Source organism: Pleurodeles waltl, chromosome 1_1, assembly GCF_031143425.1.
Source record: "Pleurodeles waltl isolate 20211129_DDA chromosome 1_1, aPleWal1.hap1.20221129, whole genome shotgun sequence".
In the NCBI taxonomy this organism is placed as follows: domain Eukaryota; kingdom Metazoa; phylum Chordata; class Amphibia; order Caudata; family Salamandridae; genus Pleurodeles; species Pleurodeles waltl.
In genome coordinates, this window is record NC_090436.1 from 537360491 (window position 1) to 537375789 (window position 15299).

The window sequence follows — 15299 nt, forward strand, 5'->3', positions numbered from 1 at the left end:
AAGCCTTTAGCTATTTTATGCGATAGTTCACCTGCTAATGGAAAAAGAGAACGGTTCAACTCAGTGTCTAGGACACCATTAAAGTCCCCTCCAATCATTAGTTCTCCCTGTTGTCTGGTGAGGCGGCTCGAGAGATGCTCCATAAAAGGGATCAGGTCCTGGTTAGGGGCATATATACTGCTCAGCACTATCAGTCTTCCATGCAATCTACCCTCCACTATCACAAACCTACCCTTCTGGTCCACATCAGCAGTTGATACCTCAAATGGGACCCCTGCTCTGATCCACACCAATGCACCCCATGCAAAAGCCGAATACGTGGTGGCAAACACCTGCCCTCTCCATCTGCATTTAAGTCTATCAACTTCTCTGGAGGTAAGGTGAGTCTCCTGTAATAGTGGCACATGCACTCCCCTTCTTTTCAAGTATGACAGGACTCTATGGGGGTGATTCCGACCTGGCGGTAAAAACCGCCAGGGCTGGGGTCCGCGGGAGCACCGCCAACAGGCTGGCGGTGCTCCTTTGGGCATTCTGACCGTGGCGGTACAGCCGCGGCCAGAAACGGAAAGTCGGCGGTGTACCGCCGACTTTCCGCTGCCCAGGGGAATCCTCCATGGCGGCGCAGCTTGCTGCGCCGCCATGGGGATTCTGACCCCCATACCGCCATCCTGTTCCTGGCGGTTTCGGCCGCCAGGAACAGGATGGCGGTATGGGGTGTTGTGGGGCCCCTGGGGGCCCCTGCAGTGCCCATGCCAATGGCATGGGCACTTCAGGGGCCCCCGTAAGAGAGCACCACTTTGAATTTCAGTGTCTGCTTAGCAGACACTGAAATTCACGACGGGTGCTACTGCACCCGTCGCACCCCTTCCACTCCGCCGGCTCCATTCGGAGCCGGCTTCCTCGTGGAAGGGTGTTTCCCGCTGGGCTGGCGGGCGGCCTTTTGGCGGTCGCCCGCCAGCCCAGCGGGAAACCCAGAATGACCGCCGCGGTCTTTTGACCGCGGTACGGTCTTCTGGCGGTTCCCGCTTGGCGGGCCGCTCCCGCCGCCCGCCAAGCTTGGAATGACCCCCTATGTCTTTTGGTCAGCGTCCCCATCCTCTGTATATTCCAAGTTAACAAATTGTAATCCGCCATTCTATCATATCAATAGCAGGGTGAGTCTTCTACCCCTTCCATGGCTCCCGCCCCAAGTCCCCACCTCCCATCTCCCCAATCACCAGTGTCAATTTCGGACAGGTAAATCTTAGCCCCTTCCGCATAACTAAAACACATAACTACAAATCCTAACTCCCCATCCCCAGGGCGCCTCTCCAACTGTAGATCACCCAAGTAACGGTGCAATAGCACAACCAAAACAACAAGTCATTCTGTGTTCTCGCCATTCACAACTCGGTGGCCGAGAAACCAAGGGGAGGGGGTCCGTGGCCATCAGGGCCCTGTATTCAAGCCGAAATCCTCACCTCAGGGCCAGTGCAGCGAAGCCTATTTCAACCCAGTTCATCAACGGTCTGAGGGGTCACCTTGGGGGCTCCGCCAGAACAACAGGAGCCCACGGTCGATGAAGTAGAGGCATGGTCCGAGTCTCTCTCACTGGACTCTGCTAAGGAATCTGCGCCCCTCATGGACGCCACAGCCTCCAGGACCGCTTTCTTTGCAGATTCCTTCTGGGTCGGAGTTGGCTCCAAGTTCAATCGATGCTTGCTTCGCTGCCTTCTTGGTCCTCTGTGGCCCCGGTGTCCCATGCGGTCCTTTTTGACGTGGTAGCCCCCCCGGCCCTGCGTGTCTCCAAACATTCCCATGCCTCGTCCGGGGACTGAAAGAAGGTGGTTTGGCCTTCGGATATCACCCTCAATCTGGCTGGGAACAGAAGGGAGTATTGGATACCCTCTTCCCGAAGCGCTCTCTTTACCGCAATGTAGGAGGCCCACCTGTTCTGTACTTCTACTGTGAAGTCCGGGAACAAAGTCACCACTCCGTTTGCCACTCTGAGGGGTCCAGCTTCTCTTGTCCTTCACAGAAGCACATCCCTTCCGTATAGTGCAGTAGCTTAACCACAACCTCCCATGGGGGCCTCCCCAGTGCCAGGGGCCTCAATTGCACCCGGTGCGCTCACTCCAGTGCAAAGAAAGGGGTAAGTTGCTCCGGGCCACATCAGAGCGCAGCCACCCCTCCAAGAAAGACACCATGTCCGTGCCCTCAGCACCCTCCGGAACTCCAACGATTCTCACATTATTCCTACGACTGCAGCCTTCTGCCTCCTCTCCTCTACGCTCCAGCCGGTGGACCCGGTCTGTCAGTTGCAGAACTGTTGCTGCGAGTTTCCCCTGCGTCGGAGAGAATTCTGCCAGAGCGGTCTCAGTCTCCTGGACCCTTTCAGCTAGCTTTTGGTGGTCCGCTCTAGGCAAGCCCACCTCCACCGACACTTGGCCAATGTCTCGCTGGAGCGTAGTCTTGGTGTCTTCTATTGCCCCCAAAATTTTGTCCAGTGTGACCTGCATAAGAGGCTGTACGGGGTCCGCCATGATCCCCTGGTTAAGACCGCCTGTATGTTTGCGGGCTTGCGTCTTGCCCTTATTCTGGTCTCTGGAGGTTTTCCGATCCGCGGGGCCGGTGCGCTAAGGACCTCCGCGTCGCAGCTCTACACAGCCCCGCAAAGCCAAACCTACAGTCAAGGGTACTCACCTCCGTGACCACCACCCCTGCTGTATTTTACAGGCCAGTTGGGAGGAACACAGGGTTAGTCCATTGTCATCCAGGGTGTTTTCGCTGCCTCCTCACCTGTTCGGCCAGCGCCCAATCCTGGCTCTCCCTCAGGGAACTAGCAGCTTCCCTTTCGCACCGGGCCCACACCACTAGCGCGCTGCCGCAGTCCGCTCCCTGTGAGTGATCAGTCCCATTTAGCGCCCAAGATAGGCACTGCCCCAGGGGCGTCCCCCTCTGTTCTCCATCAAGGTCCGCCATCTCCATTCCTCCCAACAGGCCGCTCTGCCGGCCCAGATCGCCACCAGTGCCCTTCACTCCCTGCCGTCACCACACAGAGAGGAAAGAACAAAACATCACAGCACCTCTATGGCGCGCCTCCCGTCACAGAGAGCAGCAATCGCTACCTGCTGCGCCCTACGAACTAGCACTCCTGCTATTCGGATGCCGCTCTGGCTCCTTCTCTGCGCGTCGCCTCAGAACCAAGCGCTCCCCCTCCGCAGGCCTCCTCCCAGTCGAGGCCGCTGGCTCTCCGCGTTGCGCAATCTCTGTGCCGATCGCCCCCGGAGGCCAAGAGTCGGCCCCCGATGGCACCGCTCAGGTTCGCGGTGACCACCCAGTCTGTGATCACTGCCTCCTGCCCCAGGCAGGACCGATTTAGAAGGATAATTGCTGGGACCGGATGTAGCCACAATTTCACGCGTCCGCCATCTTGGCGAGGCTAGCCACACCCCTCCACAGCAAACTGTTTGTTGATGCCATGTTTATGAAAAAACAGAAACTTATCTAGAGCACTTTTTTCCTATTTTTCCCCAAGAAACTCAGAACTTAGCTATATTTTGGCTATTTCCTCAGACCCCTCTAGGAGAATCCGCAAACCCTGGGTACCTTTAGAATCCCAAGGAGTGTGAAAAAAGAACACAAATTTGGCGTGGCCTCGGGTTGAGAGCTACCTAAGAAGCACTCTGCCCCCACCTATTCCCCCCCCCCAAAAAAAAAACAGTGCTGCTGAGGGTGACGCTGATGTCTAGGGGCTTTTCACACTCCTTATTGGACAACTACTGCTTACAGGCCCCAAAGACAAACAGGAAAGCACTTTGTGCTGTAGTTTCCCCTGCCACCATGTGATTCCAGCTCCTCACCGTGTGACTGTGTGAAGGGAGCTGATATCGTATGAAGAATCAAATGGGTCCCATATGCCATCCGGGGGGGGGGGGGAGGTGCAGAAATACTGCATTAAAAGAAAACAGCAGGTGGGAACAAGCTCTTGCCCAAGGGGGCACTCCCCTTCTCCCTAGTGTCTAGTGGGTGAATTCCCTGCTTGGAAATTGCCCTCCTCCGGCAATCCCCAAGCAGCTCTCCTCTGGGAAGTGGTACCATTGAAAAGGGGAGAGTCCCCCCTATTAAATGATATCTCCTCGATCTTAACCGGTTGTCAGGGGGCCAAGATATGCCCCAAGCATCGATGCAGTGAAAATTAAATGAGCTGATTGGCTCATATCACTTTCACTTTCAATGTAATGACTGTGCGCCATGCGCACCAATCGTCATTACACTGAAAAAAAAATCAGCCTTGGGTGCTGGGAAAGCACTTCCTCTCTGGTTCCTGCACTATAGGGATTTCCTTCCTCGTGTGCGAGGACGGCTTGGAGCCTACCTCAGCACACGAGCACTGATGTGGAGGACTGCATCGAATTGGATAAGCACCATTTAAAACCATTTTGTTTTGCATTGTTTATTTCGAAGCATGCAAGTAGGCATGTGGGCTGCAGGTCCGCAGCAACACAACCACCCCCCACCCTCCCAGCCCACCCACACACCTGGTGCCTGGTAGGCCAGACGGCCCTGCTGGCTGCTACTCTTCATATGCCTGTATTCTTAAAGGATTTTTGCTTATGCTTTTTTCGTCTAGAAGCTGAAGTTTTTTTCAGTCTATCACCATTTCCGCGCCATCCAGTTACCATTCTAGACCGAGAAGTGGAACTAAGAAGTCTCTTTGAAGTAAAGGGCGTCAAGAGGCAAGTCTCAGAGCACCTGCGCTTGACAGTGCTTGTTGGAGAGATTGTTCAAGAGTTCAATACACTGGATTGCTTTCCATCAGTAAAGGTGGCTTAAAAACTAATAAAAGAGCTATAAAATAGAGTCAAGCACAGGGGTAGTTCTGGTGCAAGAGCAAATAACGGGTGGAAGGCGAAGAAGTTGGAGCTGCAGTCAGGAAGGAAATTGTTAGCGGAGTTATTCGCTTGGCCTAGTATATGTTGGCATCACTTATGCCCGATGCTAAGATCATTAACATCAATTCATCGAACTGCCAGGGGTAGCGGAAGTGACATGAATGCACATTGCCCTCAATGTTCACCCCTGCCCACGTGCCTACACGTGCACTCACACCTACACAGACTCTCTCACATAAATACCCCCCCCCAAGCACCGCACAACATATAATTTAAAGCATTTTTGAATTATGACCTGCAATTGTATTTCTTGCACTGACTTTGCCACCCGTGAGGCCAGGGGTCGCAAAGGCAGTGTTAGGGATCGCAGCTGCGACCCCTAAATGACGTCCATAGAAAAGATATGAGTGATGTGTGCGCTCGCTTAATAGGTCTGTCAACTTAAAGGGTATAGGTTGGAACCCTCGCGTGGCCAGTTCACAGCCTTTTTTTTACCGAGTTAGATAAATTAAGTTCTGTGGAGTTGGGACGTGGTAATAGTGTACTTCGGTGTTGACACAGTCTTAACATCGCAACACTGCGGCAACAATCTGGCTTGAGGAGCTTTATATGTAAAACAATCATTCATACCAAAAATCACTCAATTCCGGAGCCCCCGCGATCCCAGCTGCTTGCAACCACAGCAACAGCAAACACCCCAACATCAACAGTCAGAGCGAGGGTGTGTACGGCGAGGGAGTGTCCCCAGTACAGTAATGCACAAGAATGCAGTAGATTGTGTTAGACCTGTCAGTCTGCCCAATCTTGAACCTACTGGATAGGAAAAACACACACGACTTCAGAAACCGGGCAACGCCCAGCCCCTTCGGCAACCCAGAAAATACGCCCGGACAGGTTTACAGTAAACCCCCGGTCGCATGTGGCCGACGGAACATGTAAAGCCACAGACGAAGGCTTCAGCCTGCTGCTGCGTAGAAGCTCCGAGGGCTCCTGGCACACAGAAGGCGAAGGAGGAACTTCTGCAGAACTGGCCAGTCTCTGAGTCGGAAAAGACGCCTCACGTTGTAGGAAGTTGCATTGTAACTCGACTCTCTCACTTTGCTGCTCCCAGCGAATTCCCCAAAAAAGGAGACGTTAAAACCGTTCAGCAAACACCATGTCTAAGCCAAATAAAGGGAGAAGACGTTCATCGGGTGCTGGCAAGGGATCGAAAGAGGTAAGGGCTGCCTGGTGATAAGGGGCAACTTGTCTGCGTTTCTGTCCAAGGAAAAGGTTTCAATCAAGCATGTTTGCAATCGAGCAAAAAGTAGTGACTGCAGTAGTGATTTATGCTCTTGCTATCGACCTGCATACTAGATGCCTGCACTTGAAGTGCGCAATTGATTTAATTGCTTTTAATGTTGGTGTGCAGGGATTGCAGGGCACTGTAATCAGGCTACTTGCACTGCGGGGTGAGTCACTAGAACATGGCAGGGCTTGAGCGAAGGGAAATCGCAGCTAAATTACGAAGCGAGGACTGAGCTGCGAGTGCAGGCCAGGCAGGGTGGAGATAGTCCAGGAGTTTATTCGGGGTCGAAGAGTGGGGGTGTCTGGGCGTGGGCAGGCAAACACTGTCCTGAACTCGCCATACCTGTCAGTGCCACCCCTGGCAAGAGGCCAGGCGCGGGCGCCCAGGAATGACTCCTAGCTTCACCCAGACAGTGAGGACGGTGTGAGGAATTCCGTTCCAGACAATTAAGGGAGTGACGGCCTCAGCAGGCTGGGAGCCCGCGTCGAGCAGTACCCACCCCACCCAGTGTAGATAACACAAGGACAGCGGCGGTCAGCGAGCACCGCCGTCTGAAGTGCGCACACCTCTCTGCACCGCTGCACACAAGACATAGCGCCTGGGCTTGGCACACAAAGCTTAAAGCACAACCAAGAGAGGGGACTATGGCTTTTGCGAGTTGGTGGAACGCCACGGTAAATGTTTGCTGTTTTCTTTTATTCTTTGGTATTTACTTTCATGTTGTTTGGCAGGCCTTCTCTTGGTTTCCGTGGGGGTTTCGAACGAGCGCGGATGCATGCCTGGAATGTGAGCTCTGCACTCTCGGGTATGAATGCCTTTGTGAGCTAAAGGTTAGAGTGTGTGTGCTCTACCTGAGCAAGGCAAGCCTCTGTGCGAGAATCCTGCGTTGCTCCAACATACTGTCTGTTAACCGCGCCGTGTTTGATTTATTATATGTCAGAACGAGTTCAGGCACAGATCCAACCAAGCAGCTATTGTAGACGCTTTAACCGGGCTAGTTTCGGCGGCTGGTGCAAAAACTGTGGGAAAAAGCTGCTCATGTCACAGTATCTGCATGTTACGAGAAGGGAAAGCATTGCTTCGTGTTATGCACTGCCTGAAACTTAACAAACTGTGCCTAGTGAGGTGTAACCATTTTTTTTAAAAGCGCTTTCTTTTAGTATGTTAGAAGACCGATAACAGAATGCATGTTTCCTGAGCACAAGATGACTAATGGCAGAAGTGGCATGTATTGTAATAGTCATTTGGCAAATACATAAGCCCTGGAAGAAGCTGTGCACGGAATGCTGCAGCGCCCCCAAAATAATTATAATGGAGTTCAGAAGGTGGAAGAAGCCTTTCAATGTTTTGTTTGCCACTTATGCTGAGGTCAAATGTCAGATTATGTCTTCTGTCAACTTGCTGGTTAGCTTTTTAACCTGGATATTGGTGTTTTCTTTTACTGACTGCAGTGTGAGCATTCTGTAAACCCAACTATGTGACAGCCTTGCTGTGGTACAGGGAGCGTGAACGGAAAGGCTCCAGGGTGTTAATTTGTAAACACAAAACAGAATCTAAATAACTGTAAATGAACCGCACAAATTATTCAATATACATTAGCAAATCGGGAAGCACAAGTGGAGCCCATTTAAACAAGGCGCTTTATTTGGTTATGCACCAATGATAAATATTCTTAAAACTAATTTTCCATACATTATTATTTGTGTGAAATATAGTTTATAGTTTTATCAGTAAAGCTTCATGTCTTCACAAATTTAGTGGCAATTTCAATGGAAAATGTGCAGTTGGTAAATGATTGCGTGCTACCACACCGTGATACATTAGTGTATGTGTAACAGTGTGCTCCAAAGTGCACCACTAGCTGAATACCACATACTTACCACCAGTACTTAGTTTGTGAAAAAATAAGTGCCAAGGCCCTTCTCAGTAGGCCACTGCAACTTGCACCACTCATTGACCTTGCGAGCGCTTCCATTGACTATTCCAACATAACTACTAACCTTCACGCTCTTACACATGTGACACATCAAACTATTCCAGGCCCGCAAAGCTATAGGAATTGCTAGGGCGGCAGGTATTAGGAATTTTTAATTTATATTTTTAATTAATAAACAACTACTGTGGTGTGCTCATTTTTGAATTGCACAAATTCCACCATCATGTGGCAGACTGTCATAAGTGCTTGTGTTGGCAATTAAGTGCTGGTGCAAAGCACAGGAAACTACCGGGTCAAATTAAGAACTGTGATATAATAGATATAGTATAATTATGCACCTCCAGTGAACTGGCTGCCATCCAAAATAAATACTACTTAAGGTGTTGGCAAACGTCTTATCAGCTCATTCATAAAATATAATCTGTAAGCCCCTAAAGGTCATCCTAACACTTTCACAGGTAGCCTGGTACACAGCTTGAGTGTCCTCACCCTAGGACAGACGTAGTTGTGTGCCAATATAGCATGGCCTACAGGGAGTTCTCTATACCATGATAGCCACCTGCATGCATGGTGGAACAAAGTTAAAAAGGCACCAACCTGTACCAAAAAAAATCCGCCTCTTGATCGACTTTAGGAACATGTGGCAATTTTCAAAACTTCACACTTTACCTCTCTTAAAAGGAAGCAGTAAATCTCATACCTGGTCGGATGACTTCAACCAGTCCTGGTTTTCTAGCCCATATTATGCACATTCTGGCAGCACTGGGTGCTGACCTGGAGGGGTGCTGGCCTAAGGAGGGGGAGATGTGTCTACCAATAAGTTATGATTTAACTTACAGTTTAAAAGCACCTGCTGAAGAGTTGCTTGTGCATCCAGCCCTCAGGCAGCAAGCAAAATTGCAAGATAACTTTTGTGATTAATGTTCCTGCTAGAGAGAGAGCAGAGTTTTGTCTAGTGGCAGTTTTGACTCGCCATAGAGTACCGCAGAGGGTTAATATGCCTGCTTCATAGTACAGATATGTATTCTATGTGGATAGCTGAGTGGATTAGTAAAGCCAGCCTTTAGCAGCACTTTAAAACAAATTAAATGTATGTGAGAGAGGGTTTATGGGCAGATGAGGGTCACTTTTGCCGGGTGTTAGTGATAGAATACCAGGAGTAGGTCATGGGGGGCACCAAAAAAGATTGTTGCACTGGGAGTTACCAGCGCTAAAGCCGGCCTTTCATTCTGGGATTTGTAGGTTACATTTTCCATTATGGGCATGCCATTGCTGTTGGATGAAAAACGAGGACTGGCAGAAAGTCCCCTCATGGCATCAGGCGAGTTGATTGTTATTTAAAAAATATGTTCTCCACCACTGGTTCTCTTTCACAACATTATCATAGTAAATGGAAGAATGAGGAAAACCAATATCTGTCTTTACCTTCTTTTTTAGAGATGGGGAGGCATGTGTGACAACAGTATCCCCACATTCAAGATTGTGGCATCCCAAGACTGTCATCAACTTGAGCATTCCAGTATCAGGATATTGCACATTTACACAGTCTTGGTAATGTTATTTGGTTATTACAAACCATGAAAGTGCACAAAACATAATAAAACAAAACAGTAAAACAAGTACAATTCATCATGCTAAAGCTTAAAATATGCAGCACAAAGTTAAAATGTCCTAATAATACCAAAAGTGAGAAAAGGGCACAATGTTAAGCTATCACACAGAGCAGGTGGCTATACAGCAGCACATAAGAACTAAAGTGCAAATGCATGTGCAAAAATACAGGAAAGTGCAACTGTAATACAGTTTAAAAAATATAACCATAAAAGACTTGTCTGTTTATATGATAAAAGCCAGCTGCAAAGATGGTTTATCTAGTAGGCCTAACATATGGCATGCCGGGTTAATCCATGTACAGGGGCTTGCTGAGTATGCTGGACAGAAAAGGAGGGAGTGTTCCTTAGTGTGGTTGTAATAAGAGTAGACATGGCATGCCGCTGAGCTCCCGCTGTTGGCTAGCCAAGTGCTTGAAAATGCTACAAGCGGACAAGTGCTGCTGTACAATTTTAAGTAAAGGGATCTCGCAGACGCAGGGTATCTTACAAATTTTCATAAAAAGGAGACATTTTAAAAGTTAAAAAAGATTGAGTTAGCACAGCTGCAGCTCCAGGGGGCATACGTTTAGCGTAGTGCCTTTCCCCAATTCTCACTTTTATCAATTCCAGGTTTCTCTGGCCGATGAGTTCAGGCAAATTCCAGAGATCTTCCAAGCCAAGCTCCATCAAGTTTGCCTTGATAGATCTTAACCAGATCTTCCTTGAAGCTCTAGGCCTTCCAGGGATGCCAGCAAGATCCTCTCTGTATGGTTTCAGTGCATCCAACTTCCAGATACGCACTCAATCAGCTAATGGCCTTAACTTTGCCACCAGGCTCAATGGCCTTATGACAAGATGAAGCTGTACAGGTAGCCAGGGACAGGCACTGGGGAAGTAATAGTAATGACCACACAACCATATTTTCCTCACAACCCAGTTTAGTCAAATTAGAATGCACCCATATTTCTCTTCAATATAATGCTGCAGTTAAAGCCTGTCCCCTTTATATTTGAAATGGAGGAGTAATAGGTTAAGACTTGGCAGGTTTAAGAAATCTAAGTACGGGACTAGTCCTCTATTTTAAAATAGCAGCACTCTTTTCTGTCCGGTTCTTCCACGAATTGGAGTCTGATATCCGAATGCCCAGATAATCAAAATCTCTCACTCTATCAAGGGAGACTCCATGTAGCAATAAGCTCTCACTTAAGACTTTGCGTGGATTGAAGACCATGCACACTGCAACAAAGTTGACAACCCCCTAGCAGTCTTTGCCAGCAGGAGGGTGTCGTCAGCAAACAAAAAGGCAGTGACCTTAGTTCTAGCTAAAATAGGAAAATCATTCTGACAATCGAGTACACAATCTATGCAACCATTAGTAAATTATAAAAACAGGGTGGGGGCCAGAACAAAACCCTGGCAAACCCCACTACCTACCGGAATATACCTCATTTGTTCCCCATTAGGTCCCCAACAAACCTGGGAATAAGTGCCTTCATGCAATCTAACTACAATATCAAAAAGTTCATGGGACATCCCCTGCTTTCTCAATACGCCCCTCAGTTTCTCTCTCAGGATCAAAACATTTATATGATCCAGTTTGGAGAACCACTGTCTCCAGGGTAATGGCTATTTTGCAGAGAATTTCAGTTTACCAGTTACTAATGGCTTTCACAGGATTTAGTTGTTACAACTGAGTATTTAGACAGTGAACTGTTCAATTTCAAGGAACGACATGGTAAATTCTCCTGGTTTAAGCAAAAGTACCACAATAAACTAGTACAGACCGTTAGAAGCTAAGATTCTGACATATATTTCTAACCACAGATTCCTCAGCTTGTGACTATTCCCCAGGCATCAGGTTGTCTGGAAACATCAAAGCAGTAATTCTGTGCACTGAAAGGAGGCATCATTTGGCTGCACTCCAATGTCAGGTTGTCTGGAAACATCAAAGCAGTATTTCTGTGCACTGAAAGGAGGCATCATTTGGCTGCACTCCAATGTCATTCCGCTCAAGAAGAAACAAACAGATCTGCATGTAAATTCCACAAATGAGTGTTTATGTCAGTCCTTTTTGTTCCATGCCTTCAGGCAAGGATCCTGAGCCACTCCTTAGTTTTTTCAAGTCATTTCATGATAGAAAATTAATTCCACATTTCTTTCAGTGTGCAAATAAAGATGTCACTTCCCAAGATGACAGGGCTCAAACTCTGCAGATGTCTGTGACAGATACCCCAACAAGATTTGTCTGTGATGCCTGGAGTTGGAACACGACTCCAGTGTCTGTGACTTCTGCATCCAGATGAATATGAAGTCCATATGCAACCTTAAAGCAAAGCATTATATCTCCAAACATCGGAAGACACCTTGCTGTGACTGGTGAAGGTCAAAAGGAAGGTCCTTTTCCTGCTTCCGAAGTCATTCCTGCAGTAGATCTTCATTGCAGTCGAAATCTTTGGGTAAGTTTAAAAAGAAGAATAAGAAATCTAAGAGGAAGTTGACCCCCTTCTCCCATTCTCAAACTCCAGAGAGGGCGCACAGGCTTCAGTGTGGCACCTGGTTATGTTCCAAACCTGGTTCTGATGCACCCAAAATTTCCAGGTCCATCATCAAAGATACAGCAAATGGAAGCCTTTAGAGAAGCAGTGTAGTGCATTTTTGGCATTTTACCAGTCCCTTTTGGCACGCCTTCAGATCATAAGAATTTGCCAGGGCCTTTAGTCGAACTTCCAATGGCAGATCTACCCACCATGCCACCTGCACCCCTCAAACCTGCTTCGTATTCAGCACCAGCACTGGTACCTGCCTCAGTTCTGGTGCCACCTGCTGCACTGGTTACCTTTGCATCGATGCTGGTGCCGAGTCCTCTGATGTCAGAGAAGGATTTGCAACACATGTGCTCTGCAACATTGAGCAGAATCCACAGAATCTATCCCAACCTCGACTGAGGTCATCTCCTGATCCTACTCGAGTGCAGCCAGCCTGCTACCCCTCAGAATCTGATATGTTATGCTTATAATGAGGTAGACCTCACACTTGACACAACTTTTAAGAACTGATTCAGGCAATGACAGTTTCAATGAAGGGGATGATTTCACCCTCTATTTTCATGAGACCAATTGATATAGGAAACTACAAGAAGCTAGTGGTCAGGATACTTTCAAAGATACTGGCCTTTATTTCTCCTCCTGGCCCTGCTACTGTAGAAAGCGATCCCTTTGCTGATGTTAGAGGTGAAACCTAATGTTCTTACAGAGGTACTCCACTCTGGTCACTTGGACAAAACCATGTTTGAGACAGTTAGTCAATAGAAAGGTTGTTTAGTGCTGTCGCCAAGCACCAGGGGACTCAGACTTCCTTACACAGCACCCCCATACCAGAGAACTTGGTGGTAGAGGTGTCCACCAGCAAGGTAAATTCTAACACTTTCCCCACCACCGACCTGATTGTGAGTCTAAATGCCTAGACACCATTGGCAAGGTGCATCATCCACAAACCTTGCTCTGTGGTCTGCAAATGCCAGCTGTCCTCTAGATGCTACTCTACTGCTCTTTGGGACATGGTAGCCCAAGTTTCACCAGCAGTTGAGGGTGACCTCCTGGTGTCCCTAAGCCAAGCTATCCAAGATTGCTAAGATTCAGTAACAGTTTTGATCTGCTCTGGTTTAGGCATGGCTGACTGCTTAGGGCAGCAATTGACATGAGTGTGGCACTTTAGCACCATGCCTGGATGAGGTCTACAGACTTTTCAAGTGATGTTCAGGCATTGCTAATGGGCATGCCATTCGATGGTTCTCACCTTTTTGGCAAGAATGTGTACGCTGCCCTGAAACGTTTTAAGGAAAGCAGGACCACAGCATCTTCCTTGGGCATGTCTGCCCCCTGCTGATAGTTTCATCAACAATTTTTTCCCCTTTGAGGCTACAGTAGGGGTTTCCAATAACACCAACATCAGACTCTGTCATCAACCCAACAGGTCTCACAGTCCTTTCAGGGCTGAGGCCACAGTTCTCAAAGACAAGACCCAGGTACATCAGGGACAACGGTCATCTCAGTCCCCTGCCTCTCCAACTGCTGCAGCCAAAAAAACTCTTTAGTGTGTTCTTTGTGGCACACAGTCACCCTATTAGTAGCAGGATTTGACATTTCCTCAAAGATTAGCAAGCTATTATGTCAGACAAGTGAGTAGTCCAAATTGTGAATTGGGGCTAAGCTCTCCCATTTCCTTCTACCCCGCTGCACCTTCCACTACCATCAAGAAGGCTGACGGAAGACCACATGTCTATCTTTCAGCAGGGGGTGCAGTCCCTTCTGGCCAAAGGGACCATCCAAAGTGTTCTGCCCTCGAAGTAGCAACTGGGAGTTACTCCCAAAACTTTCTTGAACTGAGGAAGGATGAAGACTTTCATCTGATCTTAGATCTTCACCCTCTCAGCGCCTTCCTGTGATAGGAGAAATTCAATATGCACATGCTAACTAATGCCCTCAATGCATTAGACCTTGGATCCTGGATCCTGGTGTTGTACCTACAGGGTGCTTATTTCCATACCCTGGTACTGGAGACCTTGAGGCATCACCTGCGGTTCACAGTAGGCCAGGAGCATTTCAGTGCACAGTGCTCCCTTTTGGCCTCACCAGTGCCTCTTGGGTGTTCACAAAAGTGATGGCGGAGGTCACAGCACACCTTTGGAAGTCAGGGGTAACCTTGTTCCCCTGCCTCAACAAATGGCTGTTGAAGGCGACATTGCTCCAGGCAATTATCAGCTGTCTCCAATCGACAGTGTCCTTCTAATACCACTGGTGTTCATTTGCAGTGTCTGGAAATTACACCTGACTCCTTTTCAGATGTTCAAAATTCATCAGAGCCATTCTTGATATGGTGCAGTTCATACCTTTCCCCCAGCGTGGAGAGTCAATGACATTTGGGAAGTGACTCCAATGTTCCTACCTCTGTCCTGGACTCTGTGCGGATGACTCTGAGGCTGCTGGGTTTGTAACCTCCTGTGTCCTGCTGCCGGCACATGGCACATGCAAACTCTGCCATTGGGTTTTAATTCCCAGTGGGCATAGCCTTTTGGCGACCTGTCAGAATGTGTCCCAGTTTCCAAAGAGACTTCAAAAAATCTTCAGTGGTGGCTGCTTGACTGTGATTGGGTCAGTAGCAGACCCCTCTTTTTACCCCATTCAGATTTGACAGTGGTGACGGATGCATCACTTTGTCAGTTGGAGAGGCCACCTGGGAGAGGTGGAGATCAGGGGCACATCAATGTGTTGGGGTTGACTGCAACTCACCAGGCATTGAAGACCTTACTGCCACCATCAGTGAAAAGCTGGTTAAGGTGATCACTGACAACAACATAAACATGTGGTACTTCAACAAACAGGGTGGGGTGGGATCTTGGGTCGTGTGCTAAGATACCCTACACTTCTGGAAGTGCCTGGACTGCCAGGGAATTTATCTGATGGTGAACCATCGGTCGGGATTTCAAAACTCCAGGCAAATAAACCCAGTCACCTATATCCTAGTGGAATATGAATGTTAGTTACACCCTAATGTGGCACAGGATGCCTTATATCAGTGGGGAGACCAATGACCCAGTCTTTCAGCCACCA

At 48.5% G+C, this 15299-nt stretch overlaps 1 protein-coding gene across 8 annotated transcripts in view; it reads left to right on the forward strand.

Annotated features, from left to right (window-relative positions):
• Positions 1-5741: 5741 nt before the first annotated feature.
• The window catches only part of CAST (calpastatin), a 513209-nt gene continuing 503651 nt past the window's right edge, over positions 5742-15299 (forward strand). For 5 of the 8 annotated variants that reach the window (XM_069225792.1, XM_069225782.1, XM_069225810.1 and 2 more), the window contains exon 1: positions 5898-6090. In XM_069225792.1, the coding sequence (XP_069081893.1) occupies positions 6031-6090 (60 nt within the window). In that variant the 5' untranslated portion in view covers positions 5898-6030. Of the gene's footprint in view, positions 6091-6421; positions 6837-15299 lie in introns of those variants that run through there. The other 3 variants (XM_069225757.1, XM_069225801.1, XM_069225858.1) reach the window with 3 other exon arrangements.